At 63.9% G+C, this 14,658-nt stretch overlaps 1 protein-coding gene across 14 annotated transcripts in view; it reads right to left on the minus strand.

Moving 5' to 3' along the window:
- Positions 1 to 200: 200 nt before the first annotated feature.
- IKZF1 (IKAROS family zinc finger 1) overlaps positions 201 to 14,658 on the minus strand; it is a 74,005-nt gene continuing 59,547 nt past the window's right edge. For 6 of the 14 annotated variants that reach the window (XM_081101964.1, XM_081101967.1, XM_081101956.1 and 3 more), the window contains 3 exons: positions 13,262 to 13,387; positions 10,027 to 10,161; positions 201 to 2,778 (listed from right to left, as the gene is read on the minus strand). In XM_081101964.1, coding sequence (XP_080958090.1) covers positions 2,078 to 2,778; positions 10,027 to 10,161; positions 13,262 to 13,387 — 962 coding nt within the window. In that variant the 3' untranslated portion in view covers positions 201 to 2,077. The remainder of the gene's footprint in view (positions 2,779 to 10,026; positions 10,162 to 13,261; positions 13,388 to 14,658) is intronic. The other 8 variants (XM_081101965.1, XM_081101959.1, XM_081101966.1 and 5 more) reach the window with 3 other exon arrangements.

Here is a 14,658-nt window from a genome sequence, read left to right on the forward strand (position 1 = left end):
GGCTGCCCGCCACCTGCCCCACCCTGTGATGCACCCGCAGGCCCCACGCCCAGCACAGGGGGCAGGAGGCGCTCAGGCAGCTGGGAACACCCCCCACACACACACACACACTCGGCCGCATGCAGGCCGCCTGGGACAGAGCCCGCAGGGACCGCCCCGCGCAGCGCCTCCCCTTAGACAAGGCGGACGTCATGGCAGGCAGGCAGTACTCCAGTTTATTGGTTCTATGTCTACACAAGAGGCTTTTCAAAATGTGTACAAAAGGGACTCTGGTTCTCCACGTTCTGGAATAATTTAACATCACCCGTCTCCTCACTCCCAGACCCATAGGTGCCGTTGCCTGTGGGCGGCGTGGGCCCTGGCTGCTCGCCCACAGACAAGGGGGCCTGACAGGCCACTCAGCCATCCCACGGCTGCATGCAGGCTTCTGAACTACAGCTTCTTCAGGCTCCTTTTAAAGTAAAACACCCACCCCCCACCGCCACGCCCCACGCTGAGGAGGCCGAGATGGGAGGGTTTGGGGAGAGCTGCTCCCCGGTTGCTACTGGGACCCGAGGCGCGAGGAAGGCACCTGCTTCCTGGCCTGCCCGCCGGGCCATTTCATGTCACCTTTCACCCAGTTCTTGTTTTGTGAGAAATCAACATTTTGGTCTCAGAATATAATGTCATTCCCAACCCAAGAAGGAAAGCACAACACAGGAAAACACAAAACAAAACAAAACAACACAAAACAACACAAAACAACGAAACAGAACAGGCTCCAGCTCCATCCCGGCGGCCGTTTCCCAGCGGACACTCCGGTTTCGTGATGCAGCTGCGTCCGCGCTGGACGTGGGACAGGCTGGTACCCGAAGTGACTGGGGCTGGGACAGCCCTTCGCCCGAGTGCCGTCCAGCGCGGACGGGCCCCTGCTCCGTCCCACGGGGCGGGGGGACCTGGCCGGGCAGGGGCAGGCTTCCTTCACCCGGGAAGCTGGGGCCGGGGAGGCCAGTGAGGCCGAACTGAGAATTCTCCCCATATCCAACAGTTTGGCCTGGGGCTTGCAGCCCTCCTTCCCCTGGGGCTTACTTATTTTTTAAAATATGTTTTTATTGATGTCAGAGAGGAAGGGAGAGAGAGAGACATCAATGATGAGAGAGAATCATGGATCGGCTGCCTCCTGCCCACCCCACACTGGGGATCGAGCCTGCCACCAGGTATGTGCCCTGACCGGGAATCCAACGGTGACTTCCTGGTTCCTAGGTCGATGCTCAACCCCTGAGCCACACCGGCCGGACCACCTGACGTTCATTTTAAACCCAGGGAGTAGGACACCCGAGACACACACCCATGCCGCCCAACAGCCGGACAAGCACAGAAGGACAAGGCGGAGGGCAGGCAGGGGCCGGCTTCCTGGCCGGGGGAGCCCTGCAGCGTAGGCCTGAGCATGGCCACCGGCCCCACATAATTTAATCACCCGCTGCCAACCTAGGAAACCTTATTTAAATACAATGTTTCAGAGAAACAGCGTGACAGTGAAAACCCCAACAAGGAGGGCAGAGGGACAGTCCATTGGCTAGAAGAGGCAGTGAGGAGCGGGGAAGCGTTTTAGCAAAGGGCTACGTACAATTCCGGGTCAGCCCCGCCCGAGGCCGAGCGCCTGACCGTGGGCCGGGTGGGCAGCGCACGGGGCCCACGGAGGCTCTCGCGTGGAGGCCGGCCACGGGGGCAGGTGTGCCCGTCCACGTGGTGCCGGTTGTGCTCATTGCCAGTTTCAAAATGCCAGGCTGTGCTGAGCACAGAGTCCCTGGCCACCTCTGTGGGCTCCATCCTTTTTTTTTTTTTTTTGGTTAATCCTCACCCGAGGGTATTATTTCTGTGGATTTTTTTTGGACTGAAAGGGAGGGGAGAGAGAAACATCAAGTGCCAACGCGCCATGTGCACCATCGGTTACCTCCCTCAGATCAAATTCCCAGCCAACTTAGAGAAACAGCAACAGCCACCCCATCCCTGGAAAAGCGAGCCCTGGTCTGGTCGGTCCGGTCCACATGGCAGCATCGGGCGGCCTGGCGCTGCGGTCCTGGCCCACGGGTGGCGCTTAGCTCATGTGGTAGCGGTGCTCGCCCCGCGTGATGTGGGAGGAGAACTCGTACCTGTCCTGGCTGTGGTAGCCGCACATGTTGCACTCGAAGGGGTCGCGGAAGCCGTGGCAGCCCATGTGGATGGTGTACATGACGTGGTCGAGGAAGAGCACGCGGCAGTGTTCGCACTTGTAGGCCTTGAGGGGCTCCCCGCCCGCGCCCACCACGCGGAGGGCGTCCTGCCCGCCCTCGGAGGCGGCCCGCAGCACCTCGTAGGCCGGCAGCTCCTCCTTGATGGCCAGCCCGTTGCGGGCGTGCGCGCCGTGGTTGGTCAGGTAGAGCAGGCCGGCCCGGTGCTCCTCGTTGCTCTCCGTGTCGGTGGAGTCGTGGCCGCTGTGGCTGGGCGAGGCCTCCCGCTCGGAGGACAGGGACTTGGCCTTGCACAGCAGCAGCAGGTTCTCCACGGCGCTGTCCTGCGCCGACAGGCCGGCCCGCGCGGCCTCCCCGGGCGGCTTGTGCAGCGGGTACAGGGGGCTGAGGACCGCGCCCCCCTCGGCGCCGCCCGGGGGCGTCTGCACCAGCGGGCGCAGGGCCTCGGCGCCCAGGTAGCTGATGGCGTTGTTGATGGCCTGGTCCATCACGTGCGTCTGCATCAGCTCGTTCTCCTTCTCGTAGCCGCTGCCGCCGTCGTAGGGCGCGTCCGGCAGGCACTTGTCCCCTGTGGGAGGCAGGCGGTCAGCGAGGCCGGGACCGGGGGCGACACAGCCCGCACCCCCAGCCCGGGGAGGGCGAGGCAACTCCGCCTCCGGGCAGCCCGGCAGCCCGCCTGGGGGGCACTTAGGTGGACAGATAGTAAGCAGGCCGGGAAACAAAATGGTGCCCGTCCACCTACGGCACAGATTCAAATGGACTGAGCCAGGGCTGTCTATTCTAGACAGAACTCTGTATTAATTACACACGGTTGCATGTGAGCTCAAGGCTGGAACGAGTATGTTCAGTGGGGTGCTCCGAGCCACTCATAACTCGTCACACACACATTCCAGTAACCACGTGATGATGTGGTTACTCACAGGCACGGGCCACGCACGTACTCGGGATAACATGACATAATGTGCTTAAATGCGGAGCTTGGCTCTTCGGGGAGGAAGCCTACCAGCGGGAGAGCCGCACGTCTGTGCGATGGAATTCCTACCCACGCGACGGGCTCCCCGCAGACCCACCCGCCCCGCCCCGCGCCCCCGGGGGATCCCGCTGCCTCGCCCTCGGCCGCCGCCCCGGGACCGGCCCCGCAGAGACGGGAGAGCACCGGGTGGGGGAGGCGCGCTCACCTGCGCCGGCAAAACGTGACCGAGCAGGAGACGCCCCGGGAGCGACTGCCCGAGACCCGCCACGAGCACGTGCTGCCCACGGACACACACGTCTGAGCTCGTCTGCAGGAAGCGGATTCCCGCAAGAGCTGACATCTGTGTGGCTTTGGAGCGAACGTTTTCATAAAGAGCTAAAACGAACTTCCTCTAAGGACACCTTCTGAGAACATGGGTTGTAAGCTCCGCGCGGAACCGAGGCCGCGGGTGGGTCACGTCACAGTCATCGTCAGGCCTGGGGCTGCTCTACTCCCAGATGGGTAGTTCGTACAACGTATGCGAGGCCACCATGTGTGGGACCATTTACATCCCGCCCCCCGCCCCCGCCTCTTTCCTTCCTTCCACACATCTTCCCTGAACATCTACGGACCCGACAGCGGGACAGAGAGGAGAGCCAGGAAGAAGGGTCCCCATCCTCGCAGCACAGAGGGCAGGGGGGGGGACCCCGAAGCTTGATTACAGGGTGCATCCCATGTCCTCTGGACGGTGTCGCCCAGGCTCCCGGTGGGGGGTGGGAGGGGGGTGGTCAGCCGGAGAGCGGCTCTGGGTCCCGCCGTGAGAGGAACCCGGTCAGAGAAGCCTGGAGCTTGGGGGCGGGTGAAGGTCGTGGGGCCCGAGCCCTGGGCACAGGGTGGGGGGCAGTGCGGGCTCGGGGGGCAGGGTAGACCCCGCAGAGGCTTGGGCCAGAGGATGACTGAAGCCACTGAGGGTTGAAGGGAGAAAGCCTGTCTCAAGTCCCCAGGGAAGAGCAGGCGGGAGGGACGGAGGAGGGAGCTGACGCGCCTCGCCCAGGAGTCCCAGGCAGTCGCTGAGGGTGGAGGGAGGAGGGGCAGGAGGGTCCCACACCTCCACGCTGACGCCGACGTCCATTGATTTTTAGAGAGAGTGGGAGGGGAGAGACCGAGAGAGAAACATCGATGTGAGAGGGACACATGGACTGGCTGCTTCCTGCACACACCCTGACTGGTACCCAGGCCGGGGAGGAGCCTGCAACCGAGGTCCGTGCCCTTGACCGGAATCGAACCCGGGACCCTTCGTCCGCAGGCCGGCGCTCTAACCACTGAGCACTGGCCAGGCACTAATAATTCTTTAGAAAGCTCTGTGGCCATCGGTAATGGCCCAGGAGTCGGTCTCGCCCTCCAAGTGTCTTAAGGCCTCATTTCTCGCCTGGAATGGACATTCATCACATAACGGCTGGGCTCCCGTTCATTTTAACACACGGGGGAGGGGGGAGGGGGTCAGGGAGGCACAGGCCCTGACAATGTGCCGGGCCGTCCTGAGCCCTGGTGGGCGGCCAGCCCCCCTCCGCCGACAGCGCCAGCAGGCTGCCCGTGCCAGGGGGTGAGGGCACAGAGGAGACCCGCGGAGGGGCGGACGGCAGGACGGAAACCACGACTGCCCGTGTTGGGTTGAGGTGCTAAGGCCGTTACCCTCACCCAGGACAGGATGTGGCCGCGCGGGCTCACGCCCAGCCTTCCCTCACCAGATCTGGTGTGTGTGTGTGTGTGGGGGGCGCGCCCTGCAGACGATTCTCATAAACATAAAAGTGCCTGTGGCCCCCCAGCCACCCTGCTCACCCCCCAAGGTCACGGCCCTCTGGTTCCCCGGGAACCAGCGAAACCGGGTGTTTTAAAGCTTGGTGCCGACAACAGACGGATGTGGGACACACACACACACACACACACACACGTTTCGGAAGATGGTGGCCGAGTGACACAGCCTCAGGACTCCTGCTCCCTGACACCCCACAAAGGAGTAAATGAGCCCCCCAATCCCCGGGGGCGACCGGGGAAGAGAGGCACGTCCTGAGGAGACGCACGTGTGGGCAAGTCCAGGACCAAGGAGGGAGCACCTGGCCTGGCTGCTCACCTCCCGGTCCTCCCGTGGGACAGCCCAGCCCCCGCCCCGAACCCCGCGTCAGCTCAGCATCCGGGCGGCAGGTGCTTCTCGCCACGCCGAGCAAACACCGCGGCCACCTCTGCGCTGCGGACAGGTGCCCGGACCGCGGAGCCCGAGGGGTCCTCGCGGTGAAGCCGCCCCCTGCGCGGGGGGCCCACGCCCGGGGTGGGAAGCCTGCCCCACCAGGGTCCATGCCGAGGAGTGGGGGGCATTTAACCCCATCTCAGCACGAGGGGGAGCGAGCCGAGAGACGGCCTTTCAGCCCGGCCAGTGTAGCTCAGCGGTTGCGCATCGACCCAGGAGCCAAGAGGCCGCCGGTTCGATTCCCGGTCAGGGCACAGGCCCGGGCTGCGGGCTCCCTCTCTTGTGGGGGGTGTGCAGGAGGCAGCCGATCGATGCTATTTCTCTCTCATCCATCCCTCTCCCTTCCTCTGTCTCTAAAACGAAAGTCAATAAAAGCACAGATATTTACATAAAAGAGACAGCCTTTAACAACTCCACCCGCCTCACCTGACTCCCCACCCCCCTCGGCACTCTTTCAAGATTCAGAGACGCCCATCGGCAGCTCTCACAGGAAGGAAACGCCCCAGATACAGTGGGAAGGATGTCGGGCCCTCAGCCGATCGGCACCAGCCCGAGAAGAGCGAGGAGATGAAAGGCCACGTCCTCTCGCGGCGAGAGCACCTCTGGCGGTTCAAGGGGAGGAGGAAGCCGCACAGCCGCGCGCGGGCTGCCCGGAGAAGCGCGAACTTCACAGAAGAGAGGAAGCGCTGGTCGGGGCTTCGTGCCGCGGACCCCACAGAAGAGCCCGGAAGGCTGAGCGTCACAACAACAGGATGCCCTGCAGAGGAGCTGCGGCCTCCGCCCGAGCTCATCCTAACGGCGTGGCCTCCGAGTCAACGCGTGGGGCCGAGGCAGCAGGAACAGAAGGGACGGCCGTGCAGGCGCGGACAGAGGCAAGCACAGCCCGGGGCGCAGGCAGAGAGAGAGGGTGGCGTCCTCACAGACATGCAGGACAGGCGACCCGACAGGAGAGCTGGTGGCCCCCAGAGAGGCCGCGGGAGAGGGGGCAGAGATGGCCTCCGAGAAGAGAACTTCTGGAAATGAAGGGGAGACGGGAGTGCCCAGGGTCACACGCTGGGAAACTCGAACCCGAGCGCGAAGCTCCACGTCCTGTCCCGGGGGACACTGAACGCCAAGGTTGGGGAAAGCGCTCCCGCGGGATTTTGGGAGAAGACGAGGTCCCGCCATCATCATCTTGGCTCTGAGAGGCTCTCGGGGACACAAAGGGTCCGGACGCCACCCGCGCGGCCCAGGGCTCTGCAGGTAGAAAGGAGCGGGCGGCCGCCGCCAATACCAACGGCGTGGACGCACAACGCCTCGCGGCTTTTCTTGCAAAAAGTTGCATGACTGTGGCGGCGGTCGGCACTGCTACAGAACGGGGCCCCTTTCTGGCCGGCGCTAGTCCCGTGGGCCTGTGTCTAGGCTCTCAGAGGATGACTTCTTTGATGGCAAGGAATGCAGCCACCAAAACCAATACTTATTTACACTCATGTCCAAGTTTAATTTTAATCACAGGCCACAAATTAGGCCAAAATATATGCCATTCTGAGCAATTTGCAACATGAACACGCTCTCAGCTCGTGGTTCTAAGGCGCATCCAGTGTTAAGAGCACCGCCGCCCCCATCGGGCCTGTGGGTCCCCAGAATAGCTCTGGGCAGGAGGCGTCAGGCCCCCATCAGAGATGGGGCCACTGAGCCCGGTGATGAGCTCCAGGGCACCAGCCAGCCTCCTGGATGCAAACCTGGAGGCTCTCCACGGCTCCCGCCCCCTTACCGGCCGGCGTGCGACAACAGCTCCTCCCTGGCCTCTGAGTTTACATCGAGGATTAGCCCGTCCAGTGGTAAAGGGACCTGGAGACCCGCCTCCCGTGTGACTGCAGAGAAGGAGAAGGTGCGCCCAGGTGGGAGGGGAACTGAGCTCCCAGCAACCGAGGGCCGTCGTTTTAGAAAAGCCTGGCATCACCAGCCTCTGGGGAAACACCGGCAGGCACAGGGCAGGCACACGGCAGGCACAGGGCAGGGACATGGACAGGCACAGGGCAGGCACAGGGCAGGCACACGGCAGGCACAGGGCAGGCACAGGGCAGGCACACGGCAGGCACACGGCAGGCACACGGCAGGCACAGGGCAGGCACACGGCAGGCACACGGCAGGCACAGGGCAGGCACACGGCAGGCACAGGGCAGGCACACGGCAGGCACAGGGCAGGCACACGGCAGGCACAGGGCAGGCACATGTACAGGCACACGGCAGGCACAGGGCAGGCACACGGCAGGCACACGGCAGGCACAGGGCAGGCACACGGCAGGCACAGGGCAGGCACACGGCTACCAGTGGTCGGCAAACTCATTAGTCAACAGAGCCAAATATCAACCGGACAACGATTGAAATTTCTTTTGAGAGCCAAATTTTTTAAACTTAAACTCTATAGGTAGGTACATTGTTATTAACTTAATTAGGGTCCTCCTAAGGCTTAGGAAGAGCCACACTCAAGGGGCCAAAGAGCCGCATGTGGCTCCCGAGCCACAGTTTGCCGACCACGGGCTAGGCACACGCAGGCACATGGCTAGGCACACACAGGCACATGGCAGGCACACGGCAGACACATGGCTAGGCACACGCAGGCACACACAGGCACATGGCAGGCACATGGCAGACACATGGCTAGGCACATGCAGGCACACGGCAGGCACACGGCAGACATGGCTAGGCACACGCAGGCACACGGCTAGGCACACACAGGCACATGGCAGGCACACGCAGGCACACGACAGACACATGGCTAGGAACACACAGGCACATGGCTAGGAACACACAGGCACATGGCAGGCACACGCAGGCACCCACAGGCACACGCAGGCACACGCAGGCACACGCAGGCACACGGCAGGCACACACAGGCACACACAGGCACACGGCAGGCACATGGCAGGCACATGCAGGCACATGGCAGACACACGGCAGGCACACGCAGGCACATGCAGGCACACGCAGACACACGGCTGCGGCCGCCTTCTGATGCTTGTTTTGCGCACACACTGGGGCTGCACAGCCTCATGGCCCAGGACCCGGCTTTTCTTTTTTTTAAACGTGGGAGCTCTGACGCCTCAAGACAGCACCTGCACTGGGGTCTCCCCGGCGGCAGCCGCAGGGGTTCCACAGAGGCTCACGGGGCGGAGTCTCCAAAAGCTCAAACCGGCCCACCTTCCCCACAAAGGCCTTGGCAGGGCGAGGAGGAAGCTGCCCAGCGCCCCTTCCCAGAGGCAGTGACCCCAACAAGCCTCTGGCCTCCGCTGCGTCCGCCCTGCTGCCTCTCCCTGGTCCCCGACAGCCACCGTCCCACCGCCAGGGGTGGGCCCCGCGCCCCCTCAGCCCAGGGGACTTGATGCCCCAGGGCCAGCAGCCTCCTGGGCCATGACTCCGCCCCGCGCTGCTCAGGAAGTGCAGGGCTCCTGGGCACAGCCTGCAGCTCACACGTGTGGGCGGCTCCCCAGCGTCCCGGCCGGTGGTTTGCAAAAGTGTCTTTAACTTCCTTCCGCCACCTTCTCACCCCCAACCACCCACAGTCCTCCCTTTAAAGCCTGTGCTCCCCCCTGAGGCCCCTCCCTGTCCCCCTGAGGGCCCTCCCTGTCCCCCCTGAGGCCCCTCCCTGTCCCCCTGAGGCCCCTCCCTGTCCCCCTGAGGCCCCTCCCTGTCCCCCTGAGGCCCCTCCCTGTCCCCCCTGAGGCCCCTCCCTGTCCCCCTGAGGCCCCTCCACGTCCTCTGTCTATTTCATCCCAGTGGTAACAGCTGACCTTATACTGACAGTCGCTAAATGTTCTCACAACCTTGGCCTTACTTTACAAAACCCGGTGAGACACAGAATAAACCACGGCCACCGTGTTAGCGCGTGGCCGTGACCGACACCCAGGTGGCCGAGCTGCGCCTCTGCCCTCCTGTCTGCCCTCCTGTGCGGCCCGGTGACGCTCGGCGCGTCTGCCCGTCACCCACAGCGGACGGCGTGCTCCTGCGGGCGGTGACCCGCGCGCCCTCACAGCCGGTCACAGGTGGAGACGCCCCTGGGAGCGCACGCCCGGCCGGGCCCCCTCCAGGGCTCTCCTCCCGGCCGGCGCTGCCCGAGTCTGCCCAGGACCCTGCAAGGGCGGGGGAGGGCGCTCCGTGTGACAACGGCCGCGCCCAGCTCAGGCTGGGGTGTCCGGCTGTGCCGTGAGCCAGGCCGAGCCAGGCCGCGCTCAGACCCTGGGCCCACGGACCCGCCACCCCCAGTGTCCACGCTCAGACCCAGTGTCCACGCTCAGACCCTGGGCCCACGGACCCGCCACCCCCAGCGTCCACGCTCGGATCCTGGGTCCACGGACCCGCCACCCCCAGTGCCCATCGAGTGTCCACAGGCAGGTCCCAGCCAGTGCCCGGCCCCGACACCATCCGGCTGAGCCCCCGGGGGAACGTCTGTCCTATGTGAGCCCCTTGGGGAAAGCCCAGGCGTTAAGGAAGGCCCCCTCCTCCCCCGCACCCCCCCCCCCCCACCCCGTCTGCTTTCTCCCAGGAGACAGCGCTGCTTTCTCCAACCCTTCGCTAGCGACCGGGAGGCTCACACCCACACCGATGATCGTAAGAGACAGCAAACGTGGAACTCTTACCAACGAATTTCTGAGGCAGAGAGCTCTTACGTTTGGCGACGTTACTTGCGAGTCTGTCCAGCACGAGGGCCCGCTCGGCGCCCGCCTTGCACAGGTCCTCGGCCGCCTCGCCGTGGTTCGCCTCCTCTTTAATAACTAGAACCAAAGACACGGGAGGGCGCTCAGGGACGCTGACGGGACCACCCGGTCGCCCAGCGTCCATCTGACACGCGTTAGAGGCCCACAAAGCCAGGCCCTCGCCCGGCCGGGTGGCTCAGTGGCTGAGCGTCGACCTGTGAACCAGGAGGTCAGGGTTTGATTCCCGGTCGGGCACAGGCCCGGGTTGCAGGCTGGATCCCCAGTGGGGGGCGTGCAGGAGGCAGCCGATCCATGATCCGCTCTCATCATTGGCGTTTCTCTCTCTCTCCCTTCCTCTCTGAAATCCATGAGAATATTTTTTTAAAAAGTAGCCAGGCCTTCAGCAGAGATGATTTCTCCTCTTCTCAGTGACTGGCCAGGGACAGAGCTGCCCAGAGTCACCTGCTCAAGGCCCCCCTGCTCTGCACGTCCGCCCCAACACCCAAGGGCTGGGCCTCACCACTGTCCCCGAAAGTGGACGGTGATGACTGTGTCCCTCTGACCCGTCCCCTTAGCGTTTTGAATATTCCCCGACCCCCGGCCAAGCCTGAGGGGGCCTCTGGGAACCCAGGGAAGCCAGAGCCAGCCAGCCCGGGCCCGCCCCACCCCCAGCCCCGTGGATGGACGGACGGATGGAGGGGCAGAGGAGACGCTCAGGACGCCGCGGCAGGCCCTGGCAGTGCGGGGAGAGCAGGCTCCGCTGGGACCCTGAGCCGCAGGAAAACCACGGGCCACGGAGACTGCAAGGGTCAGAGCCAGAGGAGCCGCGGGCGGGGAGCCTGTGGCCTCCGGTTCTCCTCACGCCTGCGTCTCTCTTCCCCGCGGAGGACACAGCTCTGCCTCCTGCAGGGTCTCGTCTGGAAGTGGACCCCTTCCATCTCCCCACGATTTACCCACAGACATGGGGCTGAGGACGCGGGGACCCCCCTCCATGCTCAGTGCCCCCGTCCGGCCTCCGAGCCCATCTGACCCCCGGATGCATGGGAAGCGGATCCTGCACCCCCTCCCCCCGCCGTCTGTCCCTCGAGGAGCCCGTGTTGCAGCTGCAGTTTAACAGGCACCAGACGGCGCTCTGCTTGCAAAGCCGCCAACTCCCCACCGACTTTCCCAGGGTCCTTCCTGCTACACGGCCCCCAGGTGCCAGCCAGATGCCCAAGCCCCTGTGGTGCTGGCCACGCCCGGGTCTGAGGGACCCCCCATCTCTCTGGCCTCCGCGTGGCTCCTCCTCACGCCCGCGCACCGCCTGCTACGGTTGTTTCTCATCATTCTGTCTTCGCTGGGCGCTCTGAGTGCCACGGTGAGAAAATCCCTCTCTGCTTGGTCCACGGCACCGTGTTCGTCCCACTGGACACGAGGAACGTGTCTATTACACGGCCAACCCGATGCCCTAACCCCTCCCTTTGCCGGTCGCACTCCCCCCGATGGGCTTCCGTAGGCTCCATCCCCTCCCTCTCCCTCTCGAGGGCCTGGCCAGGCCAAAGGGGTTTCCCGTCTGCCAGGAGGCTGGGTCCTGAGGGAACCTCAGGGCCGTCTCAGTGAGGGACACGCCAGCCCCAGCTCCCAGCTCCCAGCTCCCGGCCTCTCCGCCCCCCGCTCCCGCGAAGGGCCCCTGAGCCTCCAGCGAACCCTGTGTCCGCACGGACAGGACCCAAGTACGACAGGTGACCAGGGTGCCCTTGACTCAGAGCTGCTGTGGTCACCCACACTCATCTCTACATCCTGTATGTACACCCCCTTCTGTTCGCACCTCATCCCAAGGCCCGGCCCGGCTAAGGGGACAGACAGGGCAGAGCCTGCAGGGGTGCCCACTGGGCGGGTGGGGGCCTGGGAAGGACAGGGGACCGGAGGCAGGGAGGGCACAGCCACGCCCAGCAGCCAGGGGCGCCCGCCCCCCGCCTGCCCCCAGCCCAGCCGCCGTCTCGAGGGACTCGCCCATGTGCCTCCGTGGGTTCCCAGGGCCTTCGCCACGCCTCGGGGACACCCCGGGAGGGGCTCCAGGCTCCCGGAGCGCCAAGCGGTCAAGGCAGGACGCGGTGACTCTGACCGTCGAGCACACGGACGGTCGCCGTCTCAGCCGACTGCCATCGAGGGCAGAACAGCACGGGGTGCCCTGGCCCCGCGTCCAGGTACACGTGGGACCCGGTGGACGCTCCACGCTCACGCCGGCGCCCCCTCTCGGTTCTTCCTGCGCAGTCGGCCCGGCAGGAAGTGTCGCCCCCATATTTTTTTTCTTTTGGCTAACCCTCCCCCGGGGGTGTGTTCCACTGATGTTTAGAAAGAGTGAAGGGAGCGGGGGAGGCCGAGAGAAACACTGGTGTGAGAGAGGCTCATGGGTTGGCTGCCTCCCGCACACGCCCAGACCAGGGCAGGGGATCGAACCTGCAAACAAGGTGCGTGCCCTTGACCGGAACCGAACCTGCGACCCTTCGGGTCTGAGGGCCGGCGCTCTGCCCACTGAGCCACACCGCCCGGGGCTTGGCTGCTTCCATTTCACAGGGGAGAGTCGCCAGAGCTGTGCAGTGCGTGCTGCCGACGGCGGGGCCAAGTCAAGCCGTGCTCTCGCGCCCACGACCGGACAGCCTGGGAGCTTAGTGGACACACCTCATGCAAGCCGTCTCTCCAGCGTGTTCACGTCCTGTCTTGGTGACTCGGCACAAAGAAGCAACCAGAACTCCTGGCTAAAAACCATTGTCCAGCCCTGGCCGGTGTTGCTCAGTGGTCAGAGCGCCGGCCACAGACTGAAGGGTCACAGGCCCGATTCCCGGTCAAGGGCGTGTACCTCGGTTGGAGGTTCAATCCCAGGTCCCGGTTGGGGCGCGACTGGGAGGCAACCCATTGATGTGTTTCTTTCACGTCGATGTTTTTCTCTCTTTCCGCTCCCCCGCCCTCCACTCTTTAAAAATCAATGGAAAAAAATATCCTTACGCCTTGGGTGAGGATTAAAAACAAAAGTTACCAAAAATTAAAAAAAATACATAAAAAATAAACCCCAAAATGTCAACGGTCACTAGTATCTGAGAAACTTCCCCAGATTTCAGGGGGCGGGTTCGAGGTCACGCCCCTCTGGGGGATGAGGCTCCCGGGTCCTGGGGCGGCCGGCGGGCGGGCGGGCGCTTACCTGGGTAGAGGGTGCCGGGAAGGCCCATGGTTTGCAAGTAGTTGTGGCAGCGCTCTTTATGTTCCTCTAAGGAGCTTCGCTGCTTATAGCTCCGGCCACAATATCCACATTTGTGAGGTTTACCAACTGCAGAGACAGAACCGAGTTCGAGACCCCGATTAAACGCCGGCCTCGGGGAGGGGAGCATGCAACACAGCCATCAGCCAGGCGGCAGCAGGCCCTGCCCTCAGAGCTCAGAGCGCCGGGACCGGCCAGACTGCCAACCGTCACCAGGCCAACGCCAAGGGGTTTCCTCGATGCCCCCGGGACCCCTGTGCATCCCGCTCCCCCTGCGCTCGCCCCTGTCCTGACCACGTCTCTCCTGCGGAAGTCGCTGTCCTCCACCCGGAGGGAACGCGCCCCTGCGGGGTGACAGGGGTCGGGTCCCGGGCAGAGGTGGGAGGGAGGCGCGTGCTGGCCAGTCATATAAGATTCTTGCCCTGGCTGGTGTGGCTCAGTGGACAGAGCGTCGGCCTGCAAACTGAAAGGTCCCGGGTTCGATTCCGGTCAAGGGCACAGGCCCAGGTTGTGGGCTCAATCGCCAGTGGGGGGCTTGCAGGAGGCAGCCAATCCATGATGCTCTCTCACCATGGATGTTTCTCTCTCTCCCTCTTCCTTCCTCTCTGAAATAAAAATATATTAAAAAATAAAGATTCTTTTCCTCGGTCGGACTCCTGTCCCGGGGCCAGACCTAAGGCAGCCCGAGGAAACTCCACCCAGCAGACGCGGGGTGACGGAGGCCCCAGGAAACCATGGCGATGAGTATCTTCAATGCTGTGAGCATGTATTTTCCAAACGGCATTGTCTTGTCTCACTTCAAGTTCTATGTTTCTCCCGAAGGCCCCAGGAGGGCGAGGTTTCCAGATCCGTCCCATCCAGCTGGACGCACTACAAAGGGGCCTGTTCTACCTGCGCGTCCAACGGGGTGGCCAACAGCCACCTGCGGCTGCTGAGCACTGGCCGGTGAGCAGTGTCCGGAGGACGAAGCTCTCGCCCTGCTTAGCTGTCACGGATGACGAGGTCAATGCCAATGCCACGCATGGCGGGCGGCGGCTCCAGGCGGTGAGTGGAGATCTTCCCCCCGTTGTGGGGCAGGGCCGTGGGAAGGGGAGTAGGATTCCCCTCGGGCCTGAGCTTCCAGACTTTCCTACTGGACCTTTACCGGCTGAGACAGACAAAGGTCTTCAATGACTTCGATAAAGAACATGCGCTGCGACCCTGGCCGGTGTGGTTCAGTGGCTAGAGCGTCGGCCTGCGGACCGAAGGGTCCCGGGTTCGAGTCTGGTCAAGGGCACGTGCCTCGGTTGCAGGCTCCTCCCCGGCCCAGGCCTTGTCCAGGGCGCGTGCAGGAGGCAACC

Source organism: Myotis nattereri (genome assembly GCF_964212035.1).
Source record: "Myotis nattereri genome assembly, chromosome: 11".
Lineage (NCBI taxonomy): Eukaryota > Metazoa > Chordata > Mammalia > Chiroptera > Vespertilionidae > Myotis > Myotis nattereri.